This window comes from Theropithecus gelada, chromosome 15 (assembly GCF_003255815.1).
Source record: "Theropithecus gelada isolate Dixy chromosome 15, Tgel_1.0, whole genome shotgun sequence".
Lineage (NCBI taxonomy): Eukaryota > Metazoa > Chordata > Mammalia > Primates > Cercopithecidae > Theropithecus > Theropithecus gelada.
The window spans coordinates 6,365,658-6,390,294 of NC_037683.1; the positions used below are offsets into that span (position 1 = coordinate 6,365,658).

Below are 24,637 nucleotides of genomic sequence, written 5' to 3' on the forward strand. Positions count from 1 at the left end.
TCTTCTCTCCCTTCAGGACAAAGGGGTCTCCCAGAGTAACGGGCAATGTGGCGTAACATGTAGGAAGCATGACAGGCTGTGGACTCAGGCCACACTGCAAGCCCCAATCCTGCCATTTACCCTTCATGTGGCCTTGAGCATGTTTCTGAGCCCTTCTGGGCTCAAGACATGGAGCTTGCAGAGTTGAGATAATATATGTAAAAGATCTGGCTTGGTCAGGTACTCAACAAGTGATGGCCACTGATGTCACTAAGTTCTTTGGATCTGCACAGCGGTTACAACCTCAGAATTCAGGATGAAAGACTTGGTTGGAAGCCTGGTTCGTCCAGGCATGAGCTGGGTGACTACGGGCAATTTCTGTAACCTCTATAAGTCTCGGCTTCCCCATCTGTAAAATGGGAATGATAGTCATCCCGTCTCAGGATTGTTGCAAAGATGTAAGGGAGAGGCACGGTACCCGGCATACGGTGAGCACATTGCACAGAGGGCAGCTGCTGTCAGTGGGCACACTGGGCTATCAGCTGATCAAATGGTCTACAGCCAGGAGCCTCGTGGAAACCCAGACCCAGGCTCAGCCTCCTCCTCATCCTCCCACTCCGGGAGAAGTCAGGCCCGTGAACATCCTGAGAGGTGATCCTGGGAAGATCTTCCCAAGAAGCAAGCGGCTGCCTAAGAAAAGACAGAGCTTTCAGGTTCGTCCAACAGGTGCTGTCCTTTTAGAAGAGGAGTTTTTAAAAGACTTGCTTAAACCTCTGAATTTATGCCTACTGGGGTGCCTACAGAGACAGCAAAATCTTCAGTGGCGGTTTGTAAAGGTTTTGGAGGCAGCCGCGAAGCCCAACACTCAGCCCTAAGGGACACCCCGAAATTGCTCCAGCAGGTTCCCTCAAACAACTTGGTGAAAATACAGAGTGCGACAGACTTGGGCTTGTGTAACTTACAAAAAGTAAACGAATCGTAGTCACCAACCCTAAACCAGCCTGGAGGCACACATCCTGCCATCCGTGCCTGGCCTGGTTGGGGACCAGAATGCAACTAACATGTCCATCCCAGCTGTCACACCGCAGCACGCTGCAGCTGAGAGTGTATCCCTTTGCCAGCCTGTTGTCACCTTCAGTGGAGGGAAGGAGGTGTGGTTGCTGCAGCCTCTTGTTGGTTTCTGGACCTGTCTCTCAGCCCTTTGTGTATTCCCCCTGCTTTGACTCCTGCAGGTGTCCCTGACCTCTGACTTCCTGCCCAGCCTCACCTCAGTGCTGCCTTTCCCTGCTGCTTCACTGCAGCCCCCTGGCCCTCTTTCTCCACAGCTCCAGGCTCCTCCTTGCTTTGGGTCTTCTCATAAAATCTCTTATTTTGCCTGGAACAGTCTCGTCCCACTGATCACCCGAACACGGACACATACACACTCTACTTCCAGTACCTCTTCACTGACCAGGACCCCTCAGCTTGAAAGGCTGGGCTAAAACGTAGCATCCGTGTTATCCTCCAGCTGGGGCTTCGCTAGCCTCTGAGCACCCTGCACTCCTCCGCAATGTGTATCTCTGAGTGAGGGGTCCTTGGCTTACTGTCTGTCTTCTGCAGGGTCTTGAAAGCCACCTGCTGGGCTGGGCACAGTGGCTCACGGCTGTAATCCCAGCACTTTGGGAGGCCGAGGCAGGTGGATCACCTGAGGTTGGGAGTTCAAGACCAGCCTGGCCAACTGGTGAAATGTGAAATCCCCTCTCTACAAAAATACAAAAATTAGCTGGGCTTGGTGGTGCAAGCCTGGAATCCCAGCTACTGGGGAGGCTGAGGCAGGAGAATCACTTGAACCTGGGTGGCGGAGGTTGCAATGAGCTGAGATTGCACCATTGCAATCCAGCCTGGGCAACAAGAGTGAAACTCCATCTCGAAAGAAAAAGAAGAAGCCACCTGCTGGCAGGTACTAAGGCTGTCTTATCCACTGAGGTGTCCCTAAGGCCCAGCACACATAACAGCTCCTCAATACACAGTTTGCAAATGGTCAAATGAGCAAGTGAAGGATGGGAGAGAAGCCATTCAGGTGTACAGAATCAAGGCTTAGAGACATCTAGTGATTCATTCAAGGTTTCAGAGCCAATGAGAGTGTGCAGTAGACTGTGAACTCCTCGCTGTGGTGCCAGGACCCGGTGTGCCTGGTCCAGGGGAACTGTGCAATGCTTAGTGAAGAAATGAATGAATGACTGAATGTCATGCAGCCAGGAGAAGAATCGAGGATTCTCAAGTCTAATGGTCTAGCGTGCATCCCCCCAAATTCCAGCCCCACTGAACACGCTCTCTCTTCTCCTGGGAAGCTTTTTCTCTCCCAAAGTTGATTTACCATGAAACTAGTGAAGTTTAGCTTCAGGGTCACTCTCCAGCACAGGGCCCATTCCAAGGCCTTGCACTTAATTTTCAAAATTATTTGTAATTCTGTATTCTGTTTCTTAAAGAGGGATCCCAACATTGCATAAACTTTAAGCCTGGCAAAATCTGGATCTCCCTCTGCCCCCACCTCTTCAGTTCCCCCCACATACTTGCTAATCTTTGTGTCAAGACTCAGCCCAAGGCCAGGCATGGTGGCTCACGCCTGTCATCCCATCACTTTGGGAGGCCAAGCCGGGCGGATCACCTAAGGTCAGGAGTTTGAGACCAGCCTGGCCAACATGGTGAAACAAACCCCATCTCTACTAAAAATTCAAAAATTAGCTGGGTGTGGTGGCGGGCGCCTGTAATTCCAGCTACTCGGGAGGCTGAGGCAGGAGAATCACTTGAACCCAGAAGGTGGAGGTTGCAGTGAGCCGATATCACGGCACTGCACTCCAGCCTGGATGACAGAGCAAGACTCTGTCTCAAAAGAAAAAAAAAAAAAAAAGACACAAGGCAAACCATCAGCCTATGAGAGCTTTCCTCATCTCCTTTCGTCCAGGTGAAGATGGAGCTGCCCTCAGTGCTGGGCATGGATCCCGTCCGGATGGCTCTGGCCATGTCTGTACCACTTTGCTGTTGATTTTCATCTTATGTCTGCTTCTGCCTGCTAGATTGTAAGCTCTTCAAGGACAAAGCCTATATCCAGGTGGGTTTACCCCTGTCTCCTTGGTGCCTGGCACTGTGCCTGGTACACATTATGTGCTCAAAAAGTGTTAATTAAATCTGTGAGTGAATGAATGCACAGAATCATGGAATTATTGTTCTGTTCTTTTTTTTTTTTTTTTTTTGAGACGGAGTCTCACTCAGTAGCCCAGGCTGCAGGCTGGAGTGCAATGGTGCAACCTCGGCTCACTGCAACCTCCACCTCCTGGGTTCAGGCAATTCTCCTGCCTCAGCCTTGCGAGTACCTGGGATTACAGGTGTGCACCACCATGCCCAGTTAATTTTTTTTTTGTATTTTTAGTAGAGACAGGGTTTTACCATGTTGGCCAGGCTGGTCTCGAACTCCTGGCCTCAAGTGATCCACCCACCTCAGCCTCCCAAAGTGTTGGGATTACAGGTGTGTCCATTCTTGCTGAGAACACCTTGCACATACCAGGTGATGTGCCTTTGCTCTAGGTGTCCCCTTCCTATCCTGTTCCCCCAGTGGAATCCGGTCCATCCTACAGACCCAGCCCAACCTCATCAGCTCTCTGAGCTGCCTGGAAAGCCCCAACACAGCTCCTGCCTCAACTCTTAAACGTAGCATTCTGGCCTCTCATCACCTCTCCTTCCACTGTTTTTTTTGTCAAGGTCTTGCTCTATCACCTAGGCTGGAGTGCAGTGGTGTGATCATAGCTCACTGCAGCCTCAACCTCCTGGCCTCAGGCAATCCTTCTGCCTCAGTTTCCTGAGTAGCTGAGACTACAGGTGCACACTACCACAACCGCCTAATTTTTTTAAATTTTGTGGATGCCAGGTCTCATTATGTTGCGCAGGCTGGTTTCAAACTCCTGGGCTCAAACCATCCTCCTGCCTCAGTCTCCCAAAGTACTGGGATTACAGGTGTGAGTCACTACCTCCAGCCACCCACTTTTTTTTTTTTTTTTTTTTTTGAGACGGAGTCTGGCTCTGTTGCCCAGGCTGGAGTGCAGTGGCCGGATCTCAGCTCACTGCAAGCTCCACCTCCCGGGTTTATGCCATTCTCCTGCCTCAGCCTCCCGAGTAGCTGGGACTACAGGCGCCCGCCACCTCGCCCGGCTAGTTTTTTGTATTTTTTAGTAGAGACAGGGTTTCACCGTGTTAGCCAGGATGGTCTCGATCTCCTGACCTCGTGATCCACCCGTCTCGGCCTCCCAAAGTGCTGGGACTACAGGCTTGAGCCACCGTGCCCGGTCCAGCCACCCACTTTTAATAACTTATGGATTTTAGTGTGCAAAGTCTGGTTCTCTCTGATCAGGCTACAACTTCTTGGAAACAAAGTCTTCAACCTCTTGTGTTTCCTCCGGTCCCTTGCACATTGTAGGTGTTCAATAAATATTTGCTCATTGGCTGATGGGTTCATTAGCAGTCTTCAATGCATACAAAGAAAAAAAAAGCCAATATCTTGGTTCTTAAAGATCTCCTGGGAAGCAGGTGGAAAATACAAATGCAGTTCTACATAATGGGAATATTATGATGGCATTTTAACGTGGTGACACGGCCAAATTCACTATTGTCCAGTAAAATTAACTAATAAAGCTGCCAGTAGATTTTCTAATTCCCTTAACAGAAATGCTGTGGCCGAAAGATCACCTCTCTCATTGCCTTTTTGGGTGCCCCATCTTTGTGGGAGGCTGTGGCATCCGAGCTTTGGCTCGCTAGGGCTGCTTCTCTGATGCCATGGCACCGCTTAGACGCTGTGCTATTGGTTACAAACAGCCAGCCACCTGGCAGCGGTGTGGCCTCTCACTAATGCCATACATACCTTGAAATCAAAGAGTTCTGAGCCTCCACTTTCCTTCTTCTGGACAAACACAAAAGATTTCGATCCACACAAAGAAATTTATCTTGCATGCTTCTGAGTTCACTGGTCTCCCAAATATGTATTGTTTGGTTCATATAAAAGATCAAAAATCCCTCTTTTTGGCTCATTATGGGTTTTCCACAATCCTTTTGGTGGCCATTCTCCCTCCTGTGTGCTACTCATGTTGACCTTTCTGTTCATTGACCCATGTCTGTCAGTTTCTTGCCCGAACCCTGATGTGCCTTTAAATGATTGGGTGGAAAAATACAGCTGTTTTCTTTATAAAGCATATTTATTTGCTTCCGCAAAATGCTGTATTTAGTGCCACAATGAGAGCACAGAGTCTGTGATGGGGCCCTGGACCACTGTGAGCTTAATTTCTGGTGTACTAAATCAATTTTGTTTTAAATCTTAGATTAGTTCATGCTGAGGAAAACAAAACCAAACCAAATAAAACCCTTGGAAGTTGGTGCACCGAGGAAACAAAGCTTGTCTACTGGTCAGTGATTACTCAACAAATCAGTCCCTTTGCTAATTAGTTTATCTAATGAATTATTGAGCCACACTGTATGGATTGCTGGAAATGCTTTTTATTTTTTTAAAGGACAACATGGGTGAGTCTAGAGATTGACAAGTCTCAGACAAAAGCTAGCAAACTCATGTAAGCTACGTTGCTCAGGGAAAGGAAATGGATTCAAAGAGGGGGGATTTTAAATAGCCATAAAATGTATGGGAGGAAGACAATCGGAAGCAAACAATGGGTAGAGAAGCAATTAAAACCAAACCAGCTCATTGCTAGAGTCTTTGCAGTAGGTTTCAAGAGACCATGAACCATGGGTGAAGGATAACAAAGTTCCCACGTCTCCTTTATGTCTCCTGGTTCAGGGCTTCTCGGCCTTGGCGCTATTGACATTTGGGGCCAGAGGATTCCTCGTTTTGGGGTGGGGGACACTGTCCTGTGTATAGCAGGATGCTGAGCAGCATCTCTGTCCTCTGCCCACCAGATGCCACTAGCACCCCCTCCCCAGATGTAATAACCAAAAATGTCTCCAGACATGGCCCAATGTTTCCTGGGGAGCAAAACTGCCCCCCTCAATTAAGAACTCCTGACCTCATTCCACTTCGCCATAATCTCTTCCATCATATAGTATCTCATTTGAATCCAACCACGTTACAACCTTGAGATGTAGGTAGGGTAGGTCTTAGTACCCAAACTCTCCAAATCAGGAAACCCAGGCTGAGAAATTAAGCCACTTCCCCAAGAATCCTCAAGGGGTAAGCTCGGCACTCATCACTGGCAACTAGGGCACACCCATCTGCCAGGGTACATGGCCACAGGTAACACAAGATGAGGTGGGTGACAGTATTTTGTTTTTGTGTGTGTGTGTGTGTGTTTTTTTTTGAGACGGTGTCCCGCTCTGTCGCCCAGGCTGGAGTGCGGTGGTGCGATCTCAGCTCACTGCAAGCTCCGCCTCCCGGGTTCCCGCCATTCTCCTGCCTCAGCCTCCCGAGTAGCTGGGACTACAGGCGCCCGCCACCGCGCCTGGCTAATTTTTTTTGTATTTTTAGTAGAGACGGGGTTTCACCGTGTTAGCCAGGATGGTCTCGATCTCCTGACCTCGTGATCCGCCCGTCTCAGCCTCCCAAAGTGCTGGGATTACAGGCGTGAGCCACCGCGCCCGGCCGGGTGACAGTATTTTTCAGTGAGAACAGAAAGGGGGAAAAACTGTAAGCACTTAGGCGGATTTGTCTCATTCTCCATTTCTTTATAAGTTCAGACATTTAACGTTGACTTCAATTGCTGAGAACAATAAGGTAGCTTTGAGAAACATAAATATTTGGACTCAGGATAAAGGAAAATAACAAAATGCTCACTTATTAAGCTCTTTCCTGGGGCAGACCCTGCCCGCATTGTCTCATTGAATCCTCAAAACTCTCCCATGCTAGGGTGCTATTACCATTACATTTTAAAGTAGGGGAAACTGAGGCTTAAAGGGTAAGTAGTCTCGTGGGTGGCAGAGCCAGTAAGTGGCTGAGACAGAACTCACTCCAGGATCTGCTGGCTCCAACCTGGCATCTATACCACACTGCTGGCCTTCCTCTCTGCTGAAGTAGCTGCAATTTTCTATCTGCCTGGGCAACCAACCTATTTCGATATCTTTTGTGGTTGTGTGAAAACAAAAGCTGTGGCCAGGCGTGGTGGCTCATGCCTGTAATCCCAGCAATTTGGGAGGCCAAGGTGGGTGGATCATGAGGTCAGGGGTTCGAGAAGAGCCCGGCCAACATGGTGAAACCCCGTTTCTACTAAAAGTTCAAAAATTAGCTGGGCGTGGTGGCAGGAGCCTGAAATCCCAGCTACTCGGAAGGCTGAGGCAAGAGAATTGCTTGAACCGGGAGGCAGAGGTTGCAGTGAGCCGAGACTGCGCCACTGCACTCCTGCCTGGGCGATAGAGCGAGACTCCGTCTCAAAAAAAAAAAAAAAAAAGAAAAGAAAGAAAACAAAAGCTGCAGTCTGGAATCATTTTAACAGCCCTCCTCATTTATACTGTGGTCTTCACATACTGATGCAGGAGCTTGAAGGAAGATTCCAAGGACAATTTTATTTAAAGTTGAATCATTACCAATGACCAACAAATGCTGGCATTTTAAAAAAACTAATACAAAAGATCAGCCGGGCGTGGTAGCTCACGCCTGTAATCCCTGCACTTTGGGAGGCCGAAGCGGGCAGATCACTTGAGGTCAGGAGTTTGAGACCAGCCTGGCCAACATGGTGAAACCCTGTCTCTACTAAAAATACAAAAATTAGCCAGGCATGGTGGTGTGTGCCTGTAATCCCAGCTACTCGGGTGGCTGAGGCAGGAGAATCACTTGAACCCAGGAGGTGGAGGCTGCAGTGAGTGAGACTGGCCAGGCGTGGTGGTTCACGCCTGTAATCCCAGCACTGAGGTGGGTGGATCACCTGAGGTTGGGAGTTCGAGACCAGCCTGACCAACATGGAGAAACCCCGTCTCTACTAAAAAAAAATTACAAAATTAGCCTGGCGTGGTGGCGCATGCCTGTAATCCCAGCTACTAGGGAGGCTGAGGCAGCAGAATCCCTTGAACTGGGGAGGCAGAGGTTGTGGTGAGCCGAGATCAGGCCACTGCACTCCGGCCTGGGCAATGAGAGCAAAACTTTGTCTCAAAAAAAAAAAAAAGAATACAAAAGATCAGATGAGAAGCACTCAACAGTTATGGCACATGCCAAAATCGACCAGGCACTGGATGAGTGTGACTGTGTGCCTTCCCTCGTTTTTGGCCAACCAACCTGAGATTCTTGAGGCAGGAGTGAGAGCCCAGCAGATGGGTCTAAGGTTTAACACAACCCAGGTCTCAGGGACCACCGCAAAGCCCTCTGCACACTGTCCTACTCGAAGGGATTCACTCAGCCCAAAATCCTATGCCTGGTTACAATGTTCATTGTCTGTGACACATTTACATGCATGACACACATACACACACACACACACACAGAACTAACACCCCAAAGCTAGCAAACTTCAGGCATATCTAACATGTTGTTGGTCTCCATTGTTAGCATTTGATATAAAATACATTTAATTGTATTGATGTTTTTATTAAACTTTAAATATAAAGATGCATTTTCTTAAAAGGCTGTTTGAATCAGACATTTTACGAGACCTCCAATACTCCTGAAGACCACAGAACAGGGTGCAAACCACTGCAATAGAAAATGGGGTTTGAAATTTCACCCACAGGGTCATTTGAAAATGAAGAAAACTTTGTCTTTCAAGAGAAGGAACAAGCAGGCCGGATTATACAGTGAGCAACACTGGAGCCTGGAACGCTCTGGAAGGTGTGAGAAGGGACCTCTGATAAGTTCACTCCAGTCTCTGAATTATTCTGGAGGAACGGCCTTCCCGCCACGCCACCGCAGTGTTCTGAGAGCCACGTAATCGGGAGGTGCTGAGTTCAACAGGAGGAACCCAAGTGCTTAGGGCTGAGGTCTACGCTTAATTAATGCTTCAAAGCCAAAGCACACCTTCTTCAGAGGGACAAAGAGGACAGCGGGCTCCTCCGGCAGCTGCCCCAGGGTGGTGACAAGCTGGGGAAGGGGGCAGCTCGGCTTTCTGAAATGGCCAAGGGGCTGGGCAGGGGAGTTAGTTTCCTGCCTCAGCCCGACTCACTGAAGGATGTAACTGGGCACCCGGAAGCGGGAGGCTTTGGTTTAAAAAGAAGAAAAAAGGGCCAAGAGGGAGAGAGTTGCAAGGATGGATCAACCCACAGCACTCTCTAGAAAAATGAAACTGATCCACTGGCCCTCCAAGATGGGGCCGTTAGAATGGGCAGCTCATTTTTTAATCCCTTCCTAAGGTTTTATTTTCTCCTATTACATTGTAATTGAATGTAAAAGGATTGGAGCAATCAGGGGTATATTCTCTTCAACAATAAAGCTGCATGTCACATTTTCAGATTGTACTCAAATGTCATAAAAATACTGACCCACGCTGGGATATTTGTACAACTGTGCTTTTGTCTGCCTCCTTTGTGCTGGTCTCTCTCCGTGCCTTTATGTTCGCCGGCATCAATATTTATTAGAGATGTTAAGCTATTAGTGGGCATGGTGTGGTTGCCTAATTTTGTAGAGCATCCAATTTGAACACACTGGCTCTAAATAAACGCTTCCTCGTGATGATAATGATAATGATCCCAGCAGCAGCACTGGGTCTTGTAAACTAGGACTCAAGTCGGGGTGAAAACCTACAAGCATTTAGGAGCTGAGGAGGGCGGAATTGAGCTTAATGACTTTCCCAGCTCTGCTTTTTCACTTTTCAAGGTCTGGTTCCAGGTTCCTGAGACCTGCCCAGAGCTCCCTTCCCACAAATCTGAACTCTCTGGGCAATGTAGCTCACTTGCAAACTATGGGGGTGGAGACACATCACAATGCCTGTCTTATTTGTGCATACATGCCTCTGTGTGTGTGTGTGTGTGTGTGTGTGTGTGAATAAGAGCTAACATTTCCCAAGAGCTTTCCTTACGGCACGTGCTGTGCTAAGCTGCCTGCCTCTTTGCGTTCATCTCTATCTGAACATTTATAAACGTGTGTATGTATCCCATCTCCACAGCTAAATAGTAAATGGTTGACTCCTGTGAAACTCAGCAACGCTGAATTCTAAACTTCTTTCTATGCCCCCAGGAAAGCTTAGGGTGGCACTGGGCACTTGGTAAACTTTCAACAAATATTTATTGGCTGTCAACAAGTCCTAAGAAATCAGTAGAGCTCACTTTGGAAGGAACATTGAATGAAATGATATTGGAATCTGGTTCATCTGTGAACACTGTTTGACTGCCTGCTGTACAGGATGTTACCAACCTGGATTGTCTTTGGTTAATTAATCGTATGTTGTGGCCAAAAGAACGTGAGGCTGGAAGCCAGGAGACCTGAGTCTCATCCCACTTCTGCCACCAGGTGAGGATAGCACCTCGGATGAGTCTGTTCCCCTCACTGGGCCTTGAGCTCCTCAAAAAAGGAGGTGGACTAGATGTCTGTAAGATTCCCTCTAGCCCCAAATGCTGTGTCTATTCTATGACTCTATTTTACAAATGCATGCACTTCTTGTTGGTTACATAAAACCCCACAGAAAAACAAAATCAGTAATAAATTATGAAAAAATCAGGTGCCAGGATCATTTGCACTTTCTAAGGGTGCTCGATTCCATAAATTCCACCCCTGTACATAGGCAGCCTCTCCAGGGCGACAGAAGATCCAAGGCTGTCAGGGGAGCAAACCAAGCAGTCTCTCCCTATAATTGTATTGACAGGTTATCAGCTGAGTTCCGATGGCAAGAAAGGTGCAACCCTGACAGGTTTTGTGAAGGAGTCTTGAAGGCTATTGTAGCAGGATTCTGTGTGGAGTCACAGAATTCTGGAGAAATGAGAACCAAGCAGGGAGAAGCTTGGTTCTTTCTCTATTTAATTTTATTCTTCCCAGAGTCACATTTGAAGGAAAACTGGCTAACTGCACATCACTGTCTACACTAGAGTCGAAACCCTTTCTAATGGAAAATATTTACATCTTTTGTGGCCACGTAAAACACCGACTTGATTCAATCACTCCTATTAAATAACCAGTTGACTTGGTTTTAAATGAGGCAAATGATTGTTGAACATTTGTAGATAAAATACCTGCTTGGATGTTTCAGTTTTTCACTTTTCATTTGGTTACAGTGGCATTTTGCAGACATGTTCTTTTTTTTTTTTGAGACGGAGTCTTGCTCTGTCGCCCAGGGTGGAGTGCAGTGGCTGGATCTCAGCTCACTGCAAGCTCCACCTCCCGGGTTTACGACATTCTCCTGCGTCAGCCTCCCAAGTAGCTGGGACTACAGGTGCCCTCCACCTTGCCCGGCTAGTTTTTTGTATTTGTTAGTAGAGACAGGGTTTCACCGTGTTCGCCAGGATGATCTTGATCTCCTGACCTCGTGATCCACCCATCTCGGCCTCCCAAAGTGCTGGGATTACAGGCTTGAGCCACCGCGTCCGGCCAACATGTTCTTGAATAACTGATGTGTATACATCCTGGTAAATTTTATGGATGTGAAATAACACTGTTGAGTTTGTTCAGTCCGTGTTTCTACATTTTAAATGAAAAAAAAAATGCTGATCCTATTCATTGGAGAAAGCAACCCAAGAAACAACCCCCCAATACGGTAGAATAAATGCCTATTTCTAAGGTGCTATAGTCTTCCAATATAGATGCACACCTTCAGGTTCAGACTTAGACAAAACCAAAATATACTTTAGTTCTAATGACCCTCCTAAAGACACCAAGGCAGAGTGCACTCCCAACCTCTACCATACATAGCGGGGAGGCACAGGCTACCACGGGGATCTGAAAATCTGTGGTTGTGAAACTGACACGCCACAATGAAGAAATCCACAAGCCGAGCTCAACAGAAATTTCCATAACATGCAAAGAAAAAAATCTTAAAGCTCCACAACCTCACATATTTTCCATTCTCCCTTTTTCTTTAAAGTCAAAAACACCAAAGTTGTTTCATAATAAAAAAAATAATAATATAGGAAGCTGTTTGGAGTGGTAAAAATAATGCTGGGATGGGAGTTAGCCAACGAAGCTGCAAACCCAAACTCTGCCAAAACCTTCAGCAAAACAAAAACAAAAACAAAAAACAAACAAAACAGAGGTGGCCTCAGTGTGCTCATTTGCAAAAGGGGTCTGGAAAAGGTAACGGTCAAGCTTCCCTTTTGTGGTCAATTTCTCTGCCAACTTCTATTTAGGTCAGGTTTTGACCTCTACAGTTATAAGATATTCTAATATTATATGACATGGTAAATACCGAAAACTGAATGTCATCTTAACTGCTCCAGAAAGTACCTTACAGACCCTGAAGAACCCACTAAGGAAAGCCAGAGGTAAAGGCTGCCCCCTGGCGGCCCCTGATGGAAGAAGAGAACCCCAGGCTCCATCTTCAGGGAGCGGGAGCCTGGAAGTGGGTCCCTGCTGCTCCAGCATGGTCACCAGGGGCCAGGGCAGACCCGCTCTGCATCTCGTGCCCTGAAGACAGAACCCCAGTCGTGGGTGAGTCATCTCCTGTACATTTTCCAACCCTAAGCTTGGGTTCAGAAATCAGGGATTGAATCGGTCCTGGAAGCTGTTCAGCTAGTGCCATCCAGAGGCCAAATGCTGTCCTCGATATAGCTGGGTGGGTCGGGGGAAGCAAAAGGAAAAAGGAAAAGAAGGGGGAAATTTACACATATGTACATACATTTTACACATATGTACATGCATATTATACATATGCATGCATGTATACATGATAGATGTAAACCGTATGTATATGGGTGCATACGCAAATGCATATGCATGTACGTGTGTGTACGTACATATCGCTCAGCGTGGGCATCACATGCTAACTCACCATGGAGAATAACTCCATATGCCCTCACTCTACACGTCAGTAGGAAGAAGTTGGCTCCCTACTAACTACTTGAACAAAAGCAACGACCTAACCTTAACGTAGGTAGTCAGAGGTGGCGGGCGTGATTCTCTCCTTGATACAAGAATAGTGAGCCCCACCTGCCTGTCCTGCCTGTCCACTGAGAGTGGCTCTTCTCATCTAGAAGTAAGTGAAGGACCTTGTTCCACTTTGAGGGGCCCAAGGGGCCTATTCGATGGAAAGGCACGAGCACGGTAAGTCAGCCTCGCCCAGGTGCAGCCTGCACCTGGGCAGTATCCTTCCTCCTCTGCAGGACCGAGTTTAGGGAAGGCAAGAGGAGGGAGTCAATGTTTTGCCAGGAGCCAATTAACTCAGTTAATTCTAGCACGGGTTCCCTTTTCCCCAAAACAAAAACAAATCGCCACCACCACCTCTGGGCTCTACTCAGCGCCTGGCGGTCACACAAATAATTGTTGCTGAATCCACGGTTACCACCTGCGCCTTCCACTCTCGCACCTGGGACGCGGAGCGCATTTTTAAAGGCGCACTGCCCTCCAGCGGCGCAAGATAAATTCGCCCCGAGGCTTGCTACCCGACCCCCAAGCCTCAGCCTGACTTCTCCCGTAGCCCCCGGGAAGGTGTGGCCGCCACAGCACTGTTGGTTTCCCATCAGCGGGAAGCGAGGCTAAAGGTGGGGAGGAGGGAAGCGCAATGTGATCTAGCCCGAAATCGCAGCTCCCTCATTCTTGTCTGCGGAGCCTCCTAGACCAAAGACTGTGCTTTTTTTCTCTTAGGGTTGTAATTTGGGTTAGAAATAAGTATGATCGGACGGAAATGAATATTCGACGTGATGCTTCCAGGACAGACACGGAGCCCCCGCTGCATAGACGTACCCCAGGCGTGCAGGGGAACGGGAGAGGCGGCCTTTACCCTAGGAGTGCTGGCAGCCAGGACTTAGGCTGGGCGTGTGCGACCTCTCACCCTGTGGGGTTCACTCTGTGGGAAACCACAGCAGCCCCCATTGCAGGCTTACCCCATGTCAGGCTCTGTCCCAGGGTCCCGCAGAAATTACCCTTATTCAGTCTTCCCAATCAGTCCCTTTAGTGGTGCCATTATCATCCCACTGTGAGGATGGGGAAACCGAGGCTCAGAGAGGCTACGAGACCTGCACGGGGGTTCCAGCCTGTCTGGACCAGAGCTGGAGCTTCCCACGCTGCGCTCGGACCCCGGGCCGAGGGGCCAGGGCGCGGCGGGTGGGGACCCCCGGCGGCGTGGGTGCCCGGAGCCGGCGACTGCGAAAGCGCGGTGGGCGTGGGGTGCTCACCTTGACGATGAGCGGGTTCTGAAACATGGAGTCCCGCACGACCCCCAGCCGCTCGTTCTCCATGCCGGGACGGATGTCCGCCACGGTCAGGGGCCGCCGCGGGGGCGGGCAGACCTGGCTGACCGTGCGGCGCACAGGCTGCTGCTGCTTCCTCCATCGCGTGGGGTCCAGGCCGGCGTTCCTGCCCTCTGGCATCCTTGGGGTCGCCGGGGAGTCGGCCCGCGGGCTGGGTTGGGCGCGCTTCCCCAAGTCCAGGCCGGCTGGGAGCTCCGAGGCGCCTGCCGGGCGACCCGGGCCGCACCACCGGGATCCTAGGGGGGAAACTCAGATGCCAGGACCCCTCTGGAGCCAGGCGCGCCCCCCTCGCGCCGGCTCCTAATTGCAAAGAGCTCCGGAGCCCTGAAGAAGCCCCGCCGGATCCTCAGGGCGTCTCCTGGGCCCCGCGCTGCGGACTGGGAGAGGAAAGAAAACCAAGACCACCCCTGGAGGACGAATGCAACGGCCCGTCTCCTTGGCGACGGGACGCCAACAGAGCCCGGCTCGGCTTGTACTTTTCTTTCAAGAAACTCTTGGTGGCTACCAGTGTGGACTCGTTTGGAGTTTTCCTGAATCGATACAGGAGAACCGAGAATCTCCAGTGGGTTGCGTTCAAAGCTGCGTGGCTCTTAGAGGGTCATTTACACTAGTCTTTCAAGTCAAAGACTCCATCCTCTGCTCACCCCCATTCCACTCACAAACCCTCCCACCTCTACTCCTTGCGCCGCACACACACCCCAGAGAGAGCACGAAAGGCATTCCAAGCCTGATGCTGAGGCTGACCCACTGGGAGGACTCGTTGGATCCAATGGGCTTTTTTTTTTTTTTTTTTTTTGTCCTGTGAGATGGGTGACAAGGAAAGTCTAGAGTTGGATTAGACCAATGGTTCCCAAATTTAAGCAACAGAATGAAGGGAAATTGAAAAATACAGATTTGGGCTGGGCTTGGTGGCTCACCCATGTAATCCCATTGCTTTGGGAAGCCTAGGAGGGAGGATGGCCTGAGGCCAGGAGTTTGAGACCAGCCTGGACAACATGGTGAGGTCTCATCTCTACCAAAAATTTAAAAAATTAGCCAGGTGTAGTGGCACACACCTGTGGTCCCAGTTATGGGGAGGCTGAGGCAGGAGGATCGCTGGAGGAGGTTGAGACTACAATGAGCCGTGTTTGGGCAACTACATTCCAGTCTGGATGACAGAATGAGGACGTGTGCCAAAAAAAGAAAAACGAAGATTCACAGGACTCACTGAATCAGAATATCTGGAAATGTCACCTGAGGCTCTCTTTTTTTTCTTTTTCTTTTTTTTTTTTTTTTTTTTTTTTTTTTTTTTTGAGACTGAGTCTGGCTCTGTCGCCCAGGCTGGAGTGCGGTGGCCGGATCTCAGCTCACTGCAAGCTCCGCCTCCCGGGTTCACGCCATTCTCCTGCCTCAGCCTCCGGAGTAGCTGGGACCACAGGCGCCCGCCACTTCGCCCGGCTAGTTTTTTGTATTTTTTAGTAGAGAGGGGGTTTCACCGTGTTAGCCAGGATGGTCTCGATCTCCTGACCTCGTGATCCGCCCGTCTCGGCCTCCCAAAGTGCTGGGATTACAGGCTTGAGCCACCGCGCCCGGCCTCTTTTTCTTTTTTTAAGAGACAGAGTCTTGCTCTGATAATGACATGAGCCACCTCACCAGGACAGATGCTGCATTTTAAAAAATCCCCTTAACCACCCACCCCCAACTTTGTGAAAAAGTTCAAACCTATAGAAAAGTTGAAAGTCAAAAGAAGAATACAATGAAAATACATATAGGCTTCACCTAGATTCTGTTAGATTTTGAAGGGAAGGGGAGGGTTAAAGAAAGAGAGAGTGGTGGCTCTACAGCAAACGCAGGCTTTATGTCCAGCATAAGACCTACAGAGGTGGGAGACCAGCTTAATGCCAGTGCCCATCGCTGCTTACAAGCTGGGGAAATTATAGGCCTGGGCAGGGAGGGGCCCCGGGGGAATAGCCTACTGCCTGGGAAGATGTTGATAAGGTATTCCCATGATGAGGCAGTTTGGCCCTTGTTCTGGTGGAATGTGATGTTCCTGGCACTTTCTCCCAGCAGAATATGATAAGAGGCATGCTGTTTCTCACCGCCTGAACCCCTGTGGAATGTTTCACTTTAACCAAGGTCTGTGGAATGGCAGGGGGCTTACAAAATGGTGTAGTTTGGACTAACAGATTCACCCATCCCCAGCACTGGCCACATTTTCTTGCTCTCTCTCTGTGAGTGTGTGAGTATGCACATACACACATTACGAAATCACCTGAAAAAATATCTGTCAACACCATATTTAACCCTAGGTACTTCATCAGGTAGCAAGGACATTCCCATGTATAACTACAATGTTATTATCATGTTCAAAGATTTTAATGTGATACAATAGTGTTTATTATAAAATCCATTGCAAAGTTGAGAATCTGCATTTAAAACAAAACAAAACAAAAAAGCTTCCCAAGTGATTGGTGCAGTTGGTGGAGGATTGGAAACCACTAACCTGTATGATCTCTAATCTCTCCTCTAGTGCCAGCCTTTTGTGGGTTCATTCATGCATCACTAGCACCATAAGGCTCTGGGTAAGTGGGCTCACCACAGAACATGTGACACCAATGACGAACCTGGACTTCAAGGCCTTACGTATCAACAGTGGACACCACCACATTTACAGACTTCTCCAGACAGAGCTCCAACTGCACATCCACATCCCAGAACAGCATATATAGGTTCATCTTTTCTCCAACCTGCTTCCCTTCCAGACTTTCACGGAAGCATAGCTTGTGCATTTTTAAATCAAAGACACTTGGCAGATCACATAGAAGTCAGGTGGAACAGTGAGGGGCAAGATAGTGGAGTAGTAGAAAGAGCATAGGTCTGATTTCTGGCTGGCCCATTTAAGTCACCTTTGACAAGTTACTGTAAACCCAGGTTTCTTATCCACAAGGTGGGGCTAATAATACCTCATAGATACCTCAAGGATTAAGTGAGAAAACTTGTTGCCTGTATCGTATATGTTCCCTATCCAAAACGGTTAAACGTTTGGTTGGTAAATATAATGGCCTTGAATTGATAGCCAGGTTAAAGCTGCCCTTTTAGCTAGGTCTTTTCAGGACTCTGTTGAAATGGGAAGACTGGGATAGATCTCCAAACTCCTGCCAGCTCTAACCTTCTGAGACTTCGTCCAAGCTTAACATCCATCAGACTCTGCACCTGCAGACCTCTGACTTCATCTCCTACCCCCTCCCCTGCATTCACATGCATTCACTTAGGCTGGGCATGTGCGACCTGTCACCCTGTGGGTTCACTCTGTGAATTCACTCTGTGCTCCAGCTGCTCTGGTCTTCTCCCAGGTCCTCCAGCAACCAAGTTCAGGACTTTTCCATTCCCTTCCAGTCTGGAACACTCTTCTGTCTAGATTTTTTGCCTGCCCTTTTCATTTAGAACTCAGCTCAAATGTCTCTCCTCAGTGAGCCCTCCCTTACATCTAAAGTAGCACTCACTGTCCCCTAGTCACTCTCCATCATGTTACCCTATTTTATTTTCCTTACAAGGTAATCAGAAATTATCTTAGTTGCTTTGTTTGTCATCTGTCTTCCCAAGTTGTTCCTAGAGTTCACCAAAAACTCAGCTCAAATGTCACTCCTCAGTGAGCCCTCCCTTACATCTAAAGTAGTACCCACTGTCCCCTAGTCACTCTCCATCATGTTACCCTATTTTATTTTCCTTACTAGATAATCTGAAATTATCTTAGTTGATTTATCATCTGTCTTCCCAAGTTGTTCCTGGAGTTCACCAAAAACTGGAATAAATGGAATGCACGCATGCATTAGTACGTCAATGGAGGGGGATTCTGTCCTACTTTCTTCGTTTTAGGAGTACGCTCTACCCCACCTGACCTCTAAAGGACCTAGAAGGAAACTGTGCGCGCTTCCACTGCCTAGCGGCAGCCGTGTTACCATGACAGCGTAACGCCGAGGGGGCCGGAAGGTGACGCACTACTACTTCCGCTTCCTCAACAGCAGCACTTCCGGGTTGGGAGAAAGGTGGCAGCGCTTTCGGAGGGTAAGTTGAAAGCGCCTTTGTTAGTTGTTTCTGAATTTCAAAATGCGCGCGTAAAAACCCAGCGTGGGGTGGTGGATTTCCCCGTCTTCTGGGAGACCCGCCTTTTGGCCTGAGGTCTCCAGGCCGCGGTCTTCGCCCCAGGCCTTATCTTGGGGAAACTGAGGTTTGGGTCTTTTTTTTTTCTTTTCTTAAAGATGGAGTGTTGCTCTTGTCGCCCAGGCTGGAGTGCGGTGGCGCGATCTCGGCTCACTGCAACCTCCGCCTCCTGGTTTCAAGCGACTCTCCTGCCTCAGCCTCCCAAGTAGCTGGGATTATAGGCGCCCGCCACCACGCCTAGGTAATTTTTGTATTTTTAGTAGAGACGGGGTTTCACCATGTTGGCCAGGCAGGTCTCGAACTCCAGACCTCAGGTGATCAACCCGCCTCAGCCTCCCAAAGTGCTGGGATTACAGGCGTGAACCACCGCGCCTGGCCGAGGCTTGGGTCTTTGGGAGTGAAAAGATGGAGAATTCACATCTGGTTAGTTCCTCCCCTCTCAGCCCTGGAGCGCTCACCCGGGAGCGGAGCGGGGTTTTTCTGGCACCTCAAAGGCTGTGAGAGAATCGGGGACCAGGTTTGAGCACATATCTGCAGGGCGGGAAGTGTATGTTCTGAGTAAGGGGGGATAAATGCATATCCGTTCTTTCAATATGTTTGGAGCACTGGGGAGCCATTTGGGAGCAAGGTGGCCAAAATTCCAGCCCTCAAGAAGCCGATCATATTATAACTGCCAGAAGTGTGGTGGGAACTGAAAAAAGCAGGGTTTCTGAAACCTAGAGAGAAGTGAGAGGTAGAGAAGTAGGCATGGACCTACCTCTCTCCATCTCTAGGCTAGATTATGAAGAAATGAAGACCTTTGCAGGTCTGTGAGGATTTTGACTTTATCTTAAGAATAACAGGGGAACTCTAAAAAGTTTTTAGCAGGGAGAGACTATATGTTTAGAAGGTTGTACTAGGCTCCAGAGACCAGAGGAAGTATTTACAAAAAAGAAGGAAAGGAACTGATGGAAGGGGAAATGTTATATAAAGAAATCAAGGCTGGGCGCTGTGGTTTACGCCTGTAATCCTGACACTTTGGGAGGCCGAGGCAGGTGGGTCACCTGAGGTCAGGAGTTCAAGACCAGACTGGCCAACATGGCAAAACCCCATCTCTACTAAAAATAAAAAGATTAGCCGGGATTGGTGGCGTGTTCCTGTAATCCCAGCTTCTACTCCGGAGGCTGAAGCAGGAGAATCGCTTGAACCCGGGAGGCGGAGGTTGCAGTGACCTGAGATCGCGCCACTGCACTCCAGCCTGGGTGACAGAGTGAGATTCTGTCTCCAAAAAAAAGAAAGAAAGAAATCAGCCGGGCGCGGTGACTCACGCCTGTAATCCCAGCACTTTGGGAGGCCGAGGTGGGTGGATCATGAGGTCAGGAGATTGAGACCATCCTGGCTAACACGGTGAAACTCTGTCTCTACTAAAAAATACAAAAAAATTAGCTGGGCGTTGTGGCGGTCACCGGTAGTCCCAGCTACTCTGGAGGCTGAGGCAGAAGAATGGCGTGAACCCGGGAGGCACAGCTTGCAGTGAGCCAAGATCACGCCACTGCACTCCAGCCTGGGCGACAGAGCGAGACTCCGTCTCAAAAAATAATAATAATCTGTTCTGTTTGTGATTTATTAAGAGGTCCTAAAAGATGGGCCTGAAAAGCATCTGTTGAAGTTAGTGGCTTTAAGGACACTCTTGCTGGAGCAGTCTCAGTGGAGTAGTGGGGTGGGAGCTCCAAGGATGTGGGTTAATAAGTGGATGAAAGGTGAGGTAATGAAAAGAGTGATTTCTCTATCAGGAATGTTGCTGTGAAGGGGAAGAAAGAGAACAGCTGGATGAGACTTAGGGTTAGACGACAGTTGCTTTTTTTTTTTTTTTTTTAAGTTAGAGGAGATTAAATATTATTGGTGTTTTGCTAGAAAACACAGGCTGAAGATACAGGAGAGAGATGGGGTACCTGGGGGACCACTATCTCTCTAAGAAGGCAGGAGGGGGTTGGGAGCCAGCACACATTTTCCTTCCTATAACGGAAGGAAATAGCCTTTGACAGAAGAAGGGACACTTCCTTTGTTGCAGCGAGAGAGAGAGAGAGGATGTGGCAGCACAAGCAGGTGTGTTCGACTTGGGGGAGTGACCTATTTCTTGTCTAATACAGTTGATATTTACTACCCAGGATAAACTAGGTAGCTTCTGTAGAAAATATGCTTAGCATTCAGACTTTAAAGACCGCTGATATAGAGAGAGCTCTGGGGTCTGTTAAGGAAAAATAGCAAGTGCAGATCACAATATATAGCTGTTACCTTCTGTGTAAGAAAGGAGAAGAAATATGAAGATTATTTTGATTTTTGTACCATGTAAATGTGTTATTTAGCCAAAGATAAAATCTAAAAAAAATGAAACCCAGAAGCAACACAGAGCAAAGAGAACAATAAGACATGTTTGCAAAATTATATTTGTAATCATCTCTTTTGGAAAGTGCATTTCTGTTACTGTATTTTAATTCCAAGTGCACACACCTGATATGTGAGTATTAATGTTAGTGGCTTATGAAATTTATTCCAGTGTTTTGCAGAATGTTTGCTCTTTGTTGGACACTAACAAGGCATATCCAACTTCTTTCACAAAGAGGCTGACTTCTGGTTTGAGGTCAGTGGATACCTGATACCCCCACTGCGAAGCCCTTTTGTGGATCCTGCAGTCTAATGGGGTCTAATGGCTTCTCCGTGGTAGAAACACAGAGGGGAACAAGACAGATAAACCATCTTTTTCTTCCTTGTTTTCTTTTTTTCTTCTTTCTTTCTTTTTTTTTTTTTTTAAGCAGAGAAGACAGCCTGTAAATGACTAAGTGTTTATTTTTTAAATATGAAAGTATGTTACTTGGGAATCAAGCCAAGCCCAAGGAATCAGGGAAAACTTTCTTGAAGAACTGATCTTCAAACCAAGCTCTGAAGGTGGCAAGAGGCAAGGAGGGTGGGGAGACAGTAGAGAGAATGTCATGGAGAGCTGGGGGGAAAGATTGTGGCGTGTTTGAGGAACCAAAACAAGCTGCTTGTGGCTTAAACGCAGAGTTGTTTTTTTTTTTTTTTTTTTTTTTGAGACAGAGTCTCGCTCTGTCGCCCAGGCTGGAGTGCAGTGGCCGGATCTCAGCTCACTGCAAGCTCCACCTCCCAGGTTTGCACCATTCTCCTGCCTCAGCCTCTCGAGTAGCTGGGACTACAGGCGCCCGCCACCTCGCCCGGCTAGTTTTTTGTATTTTTTTAGTAGAGACGGGGTTTCACTGTGTTAGCCGGCATGGTCTCGATCTCCTGACCTCGTGATCCGCCCGTCTCGGCCTCCCAAAGTGCTGGGATTACAGGCTTGAGCCACCGCGCCCGGCTAAACGCAGAGTTGGACAGATGAGTCAGAGGTGAGGCTGTGGGGGACAGGGCACTGTTGTTCTCTGTTAACTATTTTTTTCTCCATCATAAAGGCGGTGGGGCCAGACAGAATTCCAGTGAGCTACCTGTGTATCTAGAATAATATAAAATTTGTAATCATGACTACAGGCTTGGCATTTGTCATACAATTTCATTTTGCTGTGATTTTTTTCCCCTGAGGCTATGTTTAAAATGCAAAAATAGGCCAGCACCGGTGGCTGACGCCTGTAATCCCAGCACTTTGGGAGGCTGAGGTGGGTGGATCACGAGGTCAGGAGATAGAGACCATCCTGGCTAACACGGTGAAACCCCGTCTCTACTAAAAACACAAAAATAAAATTAGCTGGGCATGGTGGCAGGCACCTGTAGTCCCAGCTATTCGGGAGGCTGATGTGGGAAAATGGCGTGAACCCAGGAGGCGGAGCTTGCAGTGAGCCGAGATCGCGCCACTGCACTCCAGCCTGGGCGACAGAGCGAGACTCTGTCTCAAAAAAAAAAAAAAAAGCAAAAATAAACCATTGTTGTTGTCACATTTCCATATAGGAATAAAATGGAAGGAGAATCACGCAGATTTGAAATCCACACTCCAGTTTCTGACAAGAAAAAGAAAAAGTATTCTGTACATAAGGAAAGACCTCAGAAACATTCCCACGAAATTTTCAGAGACTCCTCCCTGGTGAGTGAACAGTCTCAAATAACTAGGAGGAAAAAGAGGAAAAAAGATTTCCAGCATCTCATTTCTTCTCCTTTGAAAAAATCCAGAATCCATGATGATGCTGAAAATGCCACTGCTACACTCAAAAAGAGAAAAAAGAGAAGATACAGTGCTTTGGAGGTGGAAGAGGAAGCAGGTGTTACAGTTGTCCTTGTGGATAAAGAAAATATTAGCAACACACCAAAGCCTTTTAGAAAGGATGTTGATGTCATTTGTGTTGATATGAGCATGGAACGGAAGTTACCAGGAGAGCCTAAAACAGACAAATTTCAGGTACTTGCTAAGTCACATACACATAAATCAGAAGCACTGCACAATAAAGTTAGGGAGAAAAAGAATAAAAAGCATCGGAGGAAAGCTGCATCCTGGGATGCTGTACAGGAGAGCCAGCAGGCAATGGATGCCCTGCCTCAGTCGGAATCCCACCAGGAGGAGTCCTGGCTTTCTATGGGTCCAGGGGGTGAAATGACAGAACTACCAGCATCTGCTCATAAAAACAAGTGTAAGAAAAAAAAGAAAAAGTCCAGTAACCAGGAATATGAGACATTGGCCGTGCCTGAAGGATCGCAAGTGGGCAGTGAGGCTGAGCCTGATATGCAGGAATCCCGGCCTGCTGTGGGCTTGGATGGTGAAGCTCCAGAACTACTAGGAACTACTCACAAAAAAAAGTCTAAGAAAAAAAAGAAGAAAAAGTCCAGTTACCAGGACTCTGAGGCATTGGCCATGCCTGAAGGATCACAAGTGGGCAGCGAGGTTGCGACTGAGACGCAGGAATCCCGGCCTGCTGTGGGCCTGCGTGGTGAAACTGCCGAACTACCAGCACCGGCTTATAAAAACAAGTCTAAGAAAAAAAAGAAAAAGTCCAATCACCAGGAATTGGAGGCAATGGCCATGCCTGAGAGCCTTGAGAGTGCATACCCTGAAGGATCACAGGTGGGCCGTGAGGTTGGGATTGTGGAAGGCAGGAAGGCTCTTAAAGGGTTCAAGGAATCCAACAGTACAGAGAAGAAGTCTAAGAAAAGGAAGCTTAAGTCTGTCAAAAGGGCCGTAGCGTCTGGTGATGGTTTTTCAGTGTCCAGTAAGAACTCTGAGAGCACACTCTTTGATTCAGTAGAAGGTGATGGCGCCGTGATGGAAGAAAGTGTGAAACCCAGGCCCCGACGAAAGAAAACCCGGGCCTGTTCAGCAAGCAAGCATATGCAAGAGGTGCCAAGGTAACATGGGAGTGGTATTCCGGCTACTGGTATATTTCTTTTGTATAGATTCTGCCCATTCCTCTTTATTTAGCACAGACTTTTTTTTTTTTTTTTTTTTTGAGATGGAGATTTGCTCTTGTTGCCCAGGCTGGAGCACAATGGTGCGATCTCAGTTCACTGTGCCCTCCGCCTCCCAGGTTCAAGTGATTCTCCCAAGTAGCTGAGATTACAGGCATGCACCACCACACCTGGCTAATTTTGTATTTTTAGTAGACACGAGGTTTCTCCTTGTTGGTCAGGCTGGTCTCAAACTCCTGCCCTCAGGCGATCCACCCGCCTCAGCCTCTCAAAGTGTTGGGATTACAGGTGTGAGCCACCGCGCCTGGCCTCAGCACATACATATTAAATGGCAGAAATCATCAAGAGGGAGACCCTCACTATACCCTCAGTGTACAGAATATCATACATCTTTAATTGAGTAAACTGGGCAGGTGGTTTAATTTCTTCATATGTGAAATAAGACAGATTCGATTTTCACTAAGAACTATTCTTTTTTTTTTTTTTTTTTTGAGACAGAGTTTCGCTCTTTTTTGCCCAGGCTGGAGTGCAGTGGCGCGATCTCAGCTCACCGCAACCTCTGCCTCCCGGGTTCAAGCGATTCTCGTGCCTCAGCCTCCCGAGTAGCTGGGATTACAGGCATGTGCCACCCTGCCTGGCTAATTTTGTATTTTTAGTAGAGACGGGGTTTCTCCATGTTGGTCAGGCTGGTCTTGAACTGCCGACCTCAGGTGATCCACCCTTCTCGGCCTCCCAAAGTGCTGGGATTACAGGCGTGAGCCACCGCGCCCGGCCCAAGAACTATTCTTGCCCTGAAAATCTGTGAGTAAATTTAAAAGCCCAAATTACCTTTGAAAAATAGTCTGAGCAAATAACC

At 48.2% G+C, this 24,637-nt stretch overlaps 2 protein-coding genes across 4 annotated transcripts in view; one reads left to right on the forward strand and one right to left on the reverse strand.

Annotated features, from left to right (window-relative positions):
* CFAP77 (cilia and flagella associated protein 77) overlaps window positions 1–14,611 on the reverse strand; it is a 172,575-nt gene extending 157,964 nt beyond the window's left edge. The window contains exon 1 of one of the 2 annotated variants that reach the window (XM_025359271.1): window positions 14,188–14,611. In XM_025359271.1, the coding sequence (XP_025215056.1) occupies window positions 14,188–14,382 (195 nt within the window). In that variant the 5' untranslated portion in view covers window positions 14,383–14,611. The remainder of the gene's footprint in view (window positions 1–14,187) is intronic. The other variant, XM_025359270.1, reaches the window with a different exon arrangement.
* Window positions 14,612–18,250: 3,639 nt separating this feature from the next.
* The window catches only part of TTF1 (transcription termination factor 1), a 34,738-nt gene continuing 28,351 nt past the window's right edge, over window positions 18,251–24,637 (forward strand). For both annotated transcript variants that reach the window (XR_003116032.1, XM_025360731.1), the window contains exons 1-2: window positions 18,251–18,306; window positions 22,336–23,721. Coding sequence is in view for 1 of the 2 variants with exons in the window: in XM_025360731.1 (XP_025216516.1) it covers window positions 22,343–23,721 (1,379 nt within the window). In the remaining variant the exon portion in view is untranslated. The remainder of the gene's footprint in view (window positions 18,307–22,335; window positions 23,722–24,637) is intronic.